This window comes from Echiichthys vipera (genome assembly GCF_963691815.1).
Source record: "Echiichthys vipera genome assembly, chromosome: 10".
NCBI lineage: Eukaryota > Metazoa > Chordata > Actinopteri > Perciformes > Trachinidae > Echiichthys > Echiichthys vipera.
The window spans coordinates 18630780-18643439 of NC_139835.1; the positions used below are offsets into that span (position 1 = coordinate 18630780).

The 12660-nt window shown below is 40.5% G+C and overlaps 1 protein-coding gene across 1 annotated transcript in view; it reads right to left on the reverse strand.

Annotated features, from left to right (window-relative positions):
• Positions 1 to 219: 219 nt before the first annotated feature.
• Positions 220 to 12660, reverse strand: part of LOC310952624 (obg-like ATPase 1) — a 43637-nt gene continuing 31196 nt past the window's right edge. The window contains exons 8-11 of the mRNA XM_083921287.1: positions 7953 to 8093; positions 7310 to 7406; positions 2693 to 2815; positions 220 to 663 (exon numbers count right to left, since the gene is read on the reverse strand). Coding sequence (XP_083777413.1) covers positions 562 to 663; positions 2693 to 2815; positions 7310 to 7406; positions 7953 to 8093 — 463 coding nt within the window. The 3' untranslated portion in view covers positions 220 to 561. The remainder of the gene's footprint in view (positions 664 to 2692; positions 2816 to 7309; positions 7407 to 7952; positions 8094 to 12660) is intronic.

Below are 12660 nucleotides of genomic sequence, written 5' to 3' on the forward strand. Positions count from 1 at the left end.
ACACCTGCATCCTGCATGTGCCCTTCTAAAATCAGCATCACTTAACAGATTTAATTATAATTGTCCCCTCTCTGTTACAGTCAATGTCAGCTGTGTCTTTTAATTCTCTAATCAGTGGTCGGCAGGACCGCTATCACCATCCCCATGCAGCTTCCCACTCAATACAGACATCCCAAAACACACACAGACTGGTTTTGTCAAATGTTTTATTGAGTGTAGACATCTGGGCTACTGTAAAACATGCATTATCTGCAGAAGGGGGAGAAGAGCAGGTGGCATTGTCCCCACTGTCAGCTGTGTCAGTGCTGGCACCAGTGATGGAGATTAATGAGGTATCTGGAGAGTAATATGCTCCTTCAAATGCTGCTGCAATTTGGAGTGGGGGGCGATCCTGATCTTAAATAGCAAAGCTGTCAGAGTTTACTGAACCTGTGCTTTGGATCAGAGGGGGATTTGATCCTACAGAAAGTGTGACAGTGGGTGTCGAGCTACGGGGAAAAAAACGCAAGCTGGGGGTAACAAGCACAAGTAAGTTATGTAAACAAACAAATTGTAGTTGCATCACTTTTTCTTTGGTGCATTAGGTGTGTTAAACTTGAAAAAGACGATGTCTCCATCTTCAACTACGTAGTTTCTTCCCTGTTGTCTGTATTTCCCTGCAGCCTGTAAGACAACAAAGACAAACCTAATTAACAATAGAGCAAATAATAACACTGTTAATTATAACAGAACATTATAGATTGAATTCAATCTTTTTTTATCACCTAGAATAACTTTACACCAATTGCAAATGTCATAGCCCTCCCTCTTTTTCTGTCTCTCTTTCTCTCTCTCTTTCAACGTTCAACGCACGCACGCACGCACGCACGCACGCACGCACGCACGCACGCACGCATGAACGTTTTGTTCGAGGGGTGCCTGAATTCCCACTGAGCGAATAATCCTCTCTTCTGCCCATTTCAGTTTCATGTGCACAAGCACAAAATGTTAATAAGTCTTTGATCGCAGCAATATTAAAACTTCTCAAGGAAACAAAATAAGTTCTAACATTTCTTTTGTATACAGTAGGTGTTTGTTCTCCTTCCCAGTAAACTCAAAAATAATTGATTTGAAGTGCTAATACGGACAGGTTTATGCATTCTGGTTTTGCACAGCGCACAATTAATTAGAAGAATCAATGTCCCTTTAAAGGCTCAGGAGACCATTTAATCCAAGCTCAATACCACCAGAAACACTGGATGGAGAGGGAGACAGGGGGAAAAAATCAATGGCTATTTGTGATTCCTGAGTATGTATTAAACCAGACACGTCTAACTGGTTCATTTGCACTTGAAAGCAGCCATCTGGAGCAGCAAGCTTGGCTTAAGCAGATATGATTACTAATAATGTGATATCCCCGTACACTGGCCCTTTTCAGACATCCCACTACTGGCATTAAATAGCACAGCCTTTAATGCCACAGTCAGAAATGCTCCATGTTCTTATGAGGCCCAAAAAGGGATTAGTAAGAGAGCATGCAGTAAGGACCTGACACTCAGATCTCCACCTCGGATAACAATGGCGGAACTCCCCAGAGACCCACTCTGTTTGCAGCTTATGGTGGGTGTGGACAATACACTGCTGCTGCATTAAATTCAAATACTTATTTAAAAAAAGGATTGAATAATAAATAGATTTAAATGTTTTCATAGTGCTTCCTTTCCACAATGGTCTCCGCGGGTCCCTGTGTGTCACCATAATTAAATTAGTTGAGTCTGTAAGTGGGGCACAGTGAAGTTGATGGTGGTGATAGTGGGACTGTAACAGCATGGCTTACAGCTGCTGCTCACAAATGTCACACATAGCAAGGTTTAAGTCACTTCTGCTTTCATTTCATTATTAATTAACTGAGAATAAAAATTTTAAATGCCTGTGCAGAAATTATAAAAGAAAAAAAACATCTTTCATATGAAAGGCATCCTACAGCGTTGATTAACGGATTATTAACTCTGTACCTTCAATTACTAAATTAGTTTGCCGATATGAAACTAAATTAATGCCAAACCTAAAACCAACAGTTGTAGTAGGAAAGAGAAGCGTTTTGAAGCAGTTTGCAAAGTACCTGCTGTTGTTGGCGCCCAGTTATTGTCTTCACAAATTCACCATGAAATCAGTTATTAAATTTGACAAGAGCAGCAACAACAACCCACTCCCCAGTTAAAAGGTCAAAAACAAACATCATAAAAATAAGATATGCAAGTCACATTTATGCGCTACCCATCCATGAAACAGTCCTTATTTGAGAAATTTCACACTTTGTTTAACTTGCCGCTTTATATCACTGTCACTTGCCTACAGTGGCTTGGGGATTTGGCAACAGAGAGCTCTAAGCTAACAGCGCACTCTATAGTCCTGATAAATGCCTTGTGAGGTGGCGAAGTGCTACCTCCGAGAGACTGTACTGAGCCACAAGCAAGAGCTGCCATCGGCCAGTTAAGACACATTGTGATAAAGATATGCACAGCTGGAGCAGAATGGCAGTGTTTAGAGCCAGAATCAGTTGGCTTGTCAGGAGTGGTGCTGGAGTGTGTGCAGTAATTTCTTCCCCTGAGTAAAGGTGAAGAGCAGTTTGCAGTAGGAGCTGTGTGGTGACTGTCAGCTCCACTGATCACAGGAGACTTCCCTCATCTCCTCTGGCACCCTGACTGCTCACCTTGACAGCGTTCTCACTGCCTTCCTCTTTAAAATCCTGGAATTTCATTACTTCCGCCATAATGAAGCCCTTCTCAAAGTCGGTGTGGATCTTCCCCGCAGCCTGTGGAGCCTTAGTTCCTTTCTGTCACGAGGAAGGAAAAGAGAGGACAAATGAATTGTTTTGGAGAAGATGGATTACAGCATGCGAGCGACATGGTGTTTGATAGGGTGATAGCGTTGTGAGCATCACTCGGGGGTGTTTTCAGTCAGGGGTATTCTTGCCTCAGTCCTGATTTTTGGATAGCTTTCCACTCGGCTGTGCCCTGCTAGGGCAGCCATGGACACCGATAAGGACCCAGCACTGCTATCAATGCCTTCTGATTCCCATTCCGTGGTGGTATTGATTTCTGTCCAAGCAATCTCGCCTCATTGTGGGTTGCTGCTCGGCTCTCTGGTCATGACAGCAAGAAGAACCAGTGTTGCAGTGAGAGGCCAGGGTGGTATAGGCCTCACTGCATTAGGCCTTTCTATTTTGGCACAGCTGAGGTAATTCAAATTCATTTCAAGCCCTTCGATAATATTTCAAGGCAGGACCGGTGGAGTATGTGAAGCTGTTTTTGACGTCTTTAAATTGACTTTGAATATTGATTTTATCCTTAAACATAAATTTAGAGTTGTCCCTCAAGGTATTCGAGATGCCAATTTACAAAACATAAAATAACAATGTGATAAGAATAAAGAAGACATGACAGGGTACTCTGTATACTTATATGTAGATCAAACAAGTGGAAAATCAAACAGGATAAAAGAAAGAAGGCAATCAAGGCACTCCAAAATTAAAATGAGGAAGGAATTATTAAAAAGCCTTTATAGTGGCTAAATCATTAAAAAAAAAAAAAGCCAACATGTTTTGATCGCTGAAGGGTCTTCGTCAGGGCTTTAAACATACAACACAACACAGGTGTGGCCTCATATAATAACAACAGCCAATGGAAGGCGATCACATGGCCCGGGTAATGATGGTAATGAATAAAGGACCGGTGAAACATACAGTAAATAATGAAAACTAAAAACATGGACTGAGATTATACAGACGAAAAAATGTTTTATACTTCATGAATGGAAGATTGGGGCCCAAATCTAGGTTTTAAGGCTTTGAGGGGGAAAAAAGGGCAAACTAATACAGAAAGCGTTTACAATGTTTTTACAGAATACGTGATCCATATGTATCTATGAAATCTACATCCATTGACCTGTCTGATGACTGCCTTCCACAAGCTGTTGTTAATATAAAGGTGAGGTCAAACCTGTGTTGTCTTGTTTGTTTAAAGCCCTGACAAAGACCTGCAGTGGTCAAAACCGCCACTATAATAAAGGCTTTTAAATATATTCTTCCTCGTTTTCACTTTGGAGTGCCTTGATTGTCTTCCTGTTTATATCAATTTGATAGTTTTATAAATTCTTTGTACCTTGAATCCTCTTTAAAACTCTTAAGCGACAACTGACTGACAAAATGTGCAATTTATATGCACTGAAATAATGCAGGGCGGAAATGACAAATGACCCGCATAAGTGACGTGGCTGCTGTGTATCATTCAGACTTCTTGCCTGTCGACCTGCTTGCTCTCGCTCTGCTCTGCGGCTCTGTGCTCAGGAAACTGTTGAGCAATTTTAATTATGTATATAATCAGGTTGGGGTCAACATATTTCATGCCAAAAGAATGATGCGTATTTAATGACTCTAATACATTACCATCTCTTTGCAATCTCATTGACGGAGTGCTTGTGAGTTTAACTACCATTAATCAGCATCAAGGTTTGTCTATCTGGAGAAAAATAGATTAAGGGAGGGATTTTTTTCATACGGAGCAATACAAGAGATCCACATTGTCCTAGTTAAGAGCCATGCAGAGCAGGCTGATAGATAATGGTCACCTCGAGGCTGCCTAATAAAGCATGTTAAAGGACTTAGGAACACGACATTACTGAGTGTAGTTTTTACAATGCAAGATGTATTGGCTTAATATAGTTACTCACTGATGCTTACCTGACTAAATGCCCCTCACACACAATCAAGGCTGGCTGTAATCAGTTATGTCGACGGGGAAGAGCGGGTTTTTGAAGATGCCTTTGAAGTGTTTCTGGACTTTTTTTGTAAATAGTGAGGACATCAGTCATGCTGAGACGAGTGATGTCATCTGACTAAAATGTAACGTGTCCTGTGTAAAAAAAAAAAAAAAGGGGGAAGTGAGCTCACCTATGCCTCTGGCCTGTGCGCAGTATGAGAGGAGTCTGTTTGAAAACTTGTCTGGACACGTTTCTTATCATATCATTTATCATTTGCAACATTACATTTTATATTCATATCAAAGAATCAGGGTTCCCACACTTTTTTTTAAACATCAAATGCAAAGAATTTGTAAGGACTTTCCAGGCCAAATACACTCAAATTCAAGGACCAAACATGGCTTTGTTTGAGACATGGATAAAGGTTAATTACTGTTACAACACAGCACTTTTAATGGCCCATGGTTATTTATTTTTATTTCAAATATTTTCAAGGCGTTGATTTTTTTCTCCTCGAATGGAAACCATGTATAATATTTGAATTAGTCTATTCAAAGGTGCCTGTACCTTACGTATAGGTTTGACATTCATGTGAAGTATAGCACTTAAATAATTATTTGATCCAGTCAGTGGCAAAAGAATGCATACAACTGGCTGCAAAGTTATAAAACTTGCACTTTGGATCAAAACGTGAATATTTCTCTAAAGTATCATCAGCATGTGGTGTCCTGTTGGCAGGCGATCTAAAGCTTGTACTGTATAAACAGCGATGTCCCACTTTCATATCTGACAGGAGGGGTTTGTTTTTCTTGTTTTCATAACTTCCTGTTTGTCTATGTTGTAAACAAAGTAATAAATGCAACACCCTGGAATAATCTATTTTAGAAAGGAATACACAATATATACCTACCTACCTATCTATCTCAGAGGTGGGGTTCCTTTACATATCAATACTATATTGTGCTTTAGGAAAATGAAAGGAAATTTAGCATAATCGCTTTGGTGATGAACTGAACACCACAATTCATACATCTCTAGAAATTTAACAACCTGGTGCGTGTTTTTAAAAGTTCTTAAATTTGGAAGATAATAAGAAAACATAGAAAGATCTATCTATCTAAGCGTTTTAAACATCTTGAAAAACTATTGTGTCCTGTCGAAGATATATGATGTACAACACAAACAAAGCTTCTCATGTCTTGCCACCTAGGCAATTGAAATTTTCTGCAAACTTCACCACTTTTAAGAGAGCTACGAAATACTGGTTAATTCAGCAACAAACCTGTACCTATGTCCAGTTTTTAAAGGACTTTCAATGCAGGCTTTATTGTATCTTGCTGTATTCAGTTTTACGTCCTTTTTACCTTTCCCTTACCATCCTGATCTCTTCATAAAAAGCTCTTCTAGGGACTGTAAACACTACGTGACTTGTATTGGATATCTTTTTCCAGTCTGTCTATGTATACTGTATCAGTTTATATTAAAAGAACCTTAAATAACTAAATAAATAATTCATTATTACTATAAAGATTTTCAAAGCAGCAGCTGCAATAATTGTAACACACTGATGGTGCATCATGTCAGTGCAGCTTACAAATAAACACAAATTGTAGCAGCTTATTCAGCAAATATTTTTGAACAAACCCAATTTCCTGATTATTTGCCATAAAAATTTGAAAACTGAATTAGGATACATTGAGGGAACAAAGCTTGTGCTTGGGGACGTGTTCTTTGAATAGATGTCATTTGGGAAAATTGCAGTGCTTTTTGAAAATGGTGGACCAAGTTATGTTTATGGAGTGAGAGAAAAAAAATTGCAGTTCCTTGAAATATCTCAAGGATACAACCCAAATGTTTAGTTTTCCAAAAGTTTCTCAAAAAGTGACTTTGAAGTGACAATGTTTTTAAACCACCTACATGAACTTATAATATGTAACTCCTGACCAGTCAGATACCTTATTATACCTGCACTCAATACTTCTATGTTCTTGAAGGGGGGGAAAAAATGCTTTTTACACAATACCAGCACGCAAAGCCAACATCTGTATTGATGTAAATCCTGCGATCCCGTTGCACAAAGCTCTTGGCAGGCCAGGCTCAGTAAACTGAGACACACAGGGAGGAGGAGCCCCCTGCAAGGCCCACAAACAGTCGAATGAAAAGCGACATCAATTTTGGCACAGACAACCTCCGTCACACAGATTAGGCAGGCACAATGCACAGGCTCCTTATCTCCAGCGGCAGGAGGAGGGCAGGCAGATCTGCACAGGATGGAAACATTCTCATGGACGTAATGGGCAAAATCAATTGTTGCCCTCCTCAATCAATGTAGCCCCCACTTTCACTGTTCAGCAGCTCACCAGTAATTGAAGTTATCCTTGGCCTGTAATGACTAGCTAAAGCACAACCATGACAAAGTTGAAAGTGTGTGATATCAGTGAGGGTGCCAGCAGGGTGGAACGTGGGACACTGTGTGTATTCGTTTAGTGTGTATTTGTGTGTATGTGTGTGTGTCTGGTACACACCCTCACACTCATATGTATGTGCACAGTAGGCAGCTGGCTCTTACCCGAATGGTCCACGCACGGACCTCATCTGGTCCAGCCGTGAAGAAGTACTCCAGCAGCAGGGCTGCGTAGCCTGCCTTGATGATCTTGCTCAGGGCACTGGCGGAGAGAAATTTCAGTTTAAATCGAAGGGTCTGAACTGTTTAAGTATTATTTATTGCAACTGATGCCTCGACAAAGTTCACTTCAGCGGCAAGGCCCCATTCATTCCAATATAAACTCATTAAGTGAATAAGATGGGTCACTTCATTTCACATAAGACATTCAACTCTCCAATGGTTTCTTTGATTAATTAGAAAGCTCGTAGACTCATTTAGCATTTTTAAGAATTCATCCCGATGCCTCGTTCTCCAGCAAGAGAAAAAAAAAACATCTGCTGTCACAATTTTTCTCTCCATAGAGGTTTTTACAGAACAATAAACCCAAAATGCCCAAGTTATAATTATACCTACAGATGACAGATGACAGTTAAAAACTTAATTTAGAGGAAAACCCTTTGACTGAGTTGTTCAGTAAGAAGAGGGATCCTTTGCTTTATAATGGTAATTACTCTGCCATTTATTATTCTATCAGCACATGCAATTAAAGGAGTGCATGGAGGACACAGCTGATAATAAAGTGTGGGGAGACTGAATGCTAATTAACCTCTGTGTCTTGTGCTCTGTGCAGTACGTCTGCCTCTCTTCTTCACTCTTGTCCTGTAGCTGGCTCTCCAGGCCGCCGCTGAAGGGGATGACCAAGGCTCCGGGGTCATGACTGTCAACCCACTCCTTGATTTTCACCAACCTGGTAAAAATCAGCAGCAACAAAACCAGTTGGAGGATTTGATTAACATGAAAGTGTTTGTGATCTGCCGTGTACGTATGCATATTCATGAGAGCAGCTGAACATATGAGTGTTTGCAGGAGACTGCACTCCAAAGGTGGCATTTCTTTCAGAGGCATTTCTTTGTTTCAATAGAAGTTTTCAACTCAATGTTTTGACTTGTGCGCATACAAAAGAGCTTAGATCCACAACCATTTAAAAAGTAACAATACGACACAGTAAAAAAAAGGAAACTTCTTTACCAGTAAAAGACCTGAATTCAAAATTCTATTGAAGTAAACCTACTATTATATATATAGTTAATGGCCTAGTAGTTATAGAATATGGCCATGCAGAATAAAGCATTAATAAGTGCTTTATAATGACCGATAAAGCGGCAATATGCTACTAGTATCCATAATAAGCAACTATGGGGAATATGTGTATCTTAATATGAAGTGTTAGCGTATATGTATTGGATGCATATGCAGTAAAAAATATTGAACCTGTTTTTAATTCAAATAAACCAAAACGTGTTCAAGAAAGAATTTACTATCTTGAAACAATAAGGCAGATAGCTGCACTACATAAGATTTAAAAGGACTTAAATACAAGATTACTTGTAAGCGGAGAATGCATCATCTTTTGTATGAAAAAAAAAATCTGCAAAGTAACCGAAGTTGTAAAATTGACGAAAGTACAACATTTCCCTCTATGAAATGCAGAAATATCAAGTAGCACACAATTGAGCACATGTACGAAGTTACTTTCCATCCAGTTCATAACACACACGTTTTTTTCTTAATATTCACTGTAACAGAGAAATAGAGTTCATTCACCCAAGCTAAACATAATGCCAAGACGGAGTGGAAAAACTAACCCCTAAGTGTCTCCTTACTCATAAATGTCTTTGTCATTCACTTTACCACCTGAGTTGTTTTCCTCTTTTTGTCTTCTAGTCCAGCAGGACACCTGACATTGCAGGACAAAGATATCCTCACACATAATGGTAACTCTCAGTCAGGACAATACAAGGGGGTTAGGCCAATTATGAGATTAGCCCCACAAGCTCTCAGGCTGGGATTGGACAGGTCTCAGAGAACAGCATCACACAAATCCATTTTCACACGGCGGCCCTGACAGAGCTCCTAGGCTGGATTGATTCGAAGGGGTCCCTGCCATTATCTGTAATCCTAGTTTCCTGTTTAAAGCCCATAAGAATCAAAGAGTGGGAGGGACCCGACCACCTCAATACCACATCTATTCCAATAACAATGTCACCGCTTTATCACCTACAGAACCATATCACTGCTCCTACCTAATGATTATCAATATACAATATATGACAGGGAGAGCACAGTTTTGCTTTGATTGGATGTTTTTACCAACAAGCAAGAATAGCACTACAGGGTAAATTTGAAATGGCTGATAGGCTTCTTTGTCTGTCTGCTCAGCTACACATCTTTTAAGAGCCGTAACCTAATATTTCCGTTTCTGTTCAATGTGGAGCTGACGTTTGACTGCCACAGCAATAAGGTAGTCGCCAATGTCTCACCAATAAAGGAAAGAAAAATAAAACACATTTAGTCAAAGCTGAAAAAAAGGAGATGGCGGGCGCTCCAAGAGGGGAAAAAATCCAATCTGAGATAATAACAGCTGTAGTTTTGTCACTTTTAGCAGCACAGCTGTCTATTTGGTGGCACGTTATTTGCATTCCTCAGGTATTGCGTACTCTACAGGCGGCTGAATAATGATTCACAAATCACTCTCTCCACACCAGTCAAGGGCTGTGATCCTTTGAATAGACCATTGTACCTGAGACTGTAATTGGTGAAGACTTGACAGAGCTGAGCCAAGCCAGCCAAGTAACAAAGAGGCTCTTGGTAGAAGGCTGAGGGATGATTTTAATAATGTGAAGCTGAGACGGAGAACGTGAGCTGCAAATGAGCACGGGGGTCTCTGGGTCCTTGCACTGAGTGACACAGGACCAGACAAACACCTTGCCACAGCAACACGAAACTCCCCCTTCCCTCAACTCCCGAAACAAAGCACTGTCAATTAAGAGCTTTGATGCTCCGTCAACATGGCTCCCAAAACCGATTCTGTCAACTTCACCACTGTCTAGCCATGCCACTTTGCAATTTGTATTTATATCCTTTCCAATTATTTGTGTGAACTTTTACGTATGTGGATGTGTAAATTGGGGAAATGTTTATGTAAAACATGCTGCAGTTTTTGAAAAATCTTTCAGTTGTTCATGTAAATCTGTATCTCAGAGAAAATCAAAGTGTTGACAAGAATCGTCTTTTCTATATATCAAGGACTGTTTATAGTTACATCTGCTCAGTTGCATAGTGACAGTATCTCCTCTCTTGAGATGTACTTTTGTAATGTGGATTTGTGAACTTCCATTATAGAAATAGTAAAAAAAAAAAAAAAAAAAAATTAATGTAAAACATTTAAAAGGGTTTTACAAATCTAAGCTACAAAAAAAATAATAATCCAGTGAGCAAGATTGTGCATATGTGTGTGTCTGTCTTGTCAGTCTCCCATTATGTCCCTGAACTGAGTGCCATCTCTGACTGCTCGGTTAATAGAAAGATTCAGCACTTTCTGGTCTTGATATCCCTCTCTGAACAAATGATGCCTGAAATTTTTATTCTTTTTATAATGGAATTCCAATGGCCTTTGCTGCAAACCAAGTGGAAATTTTTGCATATCAAGTGGGAAAAATTAAATGTTAACCACGTTTTAATGTGATTAAGGGTGACAGGGACATTATTTCTGCTAATCATTCACCAGCTTGAAGGCTCAAACAAAGCTAAGGAACAAGCCATGTTTATGCTCTTCTTGCTGCTCTCGATTCAAGGAGGAAAATAGTTCTCTAATCAAACTCCTCTAGATATAAAACAGGAAATGCATCTTTTTGTTTATATAAACTGATGAAAAAAATATGAATCAACACCTGTTTATCTTACACCTAGAAAAATATGGCATACTATTGGTTCTAAGCTTTAGATTTGATGCTTGTTGTTTCACAATACATCCAATTTAAAGCACAATATATTGTGAAATGAGGAAAAACAGAAAACAATTGGAGCTTCCACAACAGGCTGGCTCTGAATGGAGATGTCCCACAGGGGGCCACCCTCTGGGGCTAGTCTATTTGTCTTTTTGTGTGGGAATCCTGAGGGGGGGATAATTCCTGTGTTTCCGCATGCCTGGGGCTTCCCTGGGCTTTGTCAGAGCTTTGATCTGCTTAAATGGCTCAGGAGGGGAAAACAATGGGAGTTTCTAAAGTACAGGGGCAGCTACCTGAGACAATGACCTGGGCCTGCGTCTGACATACATTCATACAGGTTGGCTTTATTAGGAGTGCTTAGCCAGTTAAGCCTGTAAAAGGTGGGCCAACACCTCCAGTTTGAGTGCTCCTTTCAGATGCAATTGAAAGCTGACAGACCCGAATGGTAATCCACTACCTGCAACCACCACAGCTTCATCACTGACACACCCAACCTGGTAAGTGGTGAAGGCATCGCCGGCAAACATCTGGGCAGGTGTGGTTAGAGGTCCCATATTGTAAATGAGATTTCCATGTTTTTTGGTTATAAAGCAGGTCGAGGTGCTGTATAAATACTGTCAAAGTATTAAAACACTCAATTCACAGAGAAATGCAATCAGAAACTATTCCTTTAAATGAGCCGTTAGGACTTCGGTACAATTGTGATGTCACAAGAATATACAAATATAATGTGCCGCTACAGTGCCATTACAGTAACAGAAACGCTGACCAATCAGAGCAGACTGGTCCTTTTTGGGAGGGGAGAGTAAAGAGACAGGAGCTGAAATGGAGCGTATTAGACAGAAGGTGAATACAGGTGTAACACAGACAGTGTTACGGACCACAAATCATGGCAGCTGCTGGCTTGCATGCCAGGTACAGACTCATCAAGTAATAAACCCAGGGTCCCCTCTGATTTGCTGGTCCCCGGTTACAGGGACAAGCATCCTAGAGGGTTAGGATGCTGTGTGACAGCATCCTAACTACTAACCCCCCTCCTCTTTCCTTCCTCTGTGAAGGGAGACAGATATGAGAGGTATGAGCTCATAGTGGTTTTTGGGGCTGGGAAGTCGGGGGCTCTGTGGGAAGCTTTTCATCCTCCCAGTGGTGAGCTCCTGAGCGACAAGAGTGCAGACGCTCTGTGCTCCCTGTGGCCATGGCTGGATGGAAAGCCATTGCACATCAGTCTCTGAGAAGGAAGGAGATCTGACACACACACACACACACACACAGACACACAGACACACAGACACACAGACACACACACACACGCTTTCTCCAATATTGTGAACTTCTTTCAGCCTTCAAAGCAATCACAGGCTGGAGGAAACAGAACCCAGCGCAGGCACAATGGGAGCAGCTTTAATTAAGAGCATCATCTCACATCATATCTCAAACAAACCTTGAGGGTGTGCTGGTAACAAGCTTTTTTGAACAACTTTTTCTTTGATAACTACACCCATTAAATTTTTTAAAGACAAATCCTGT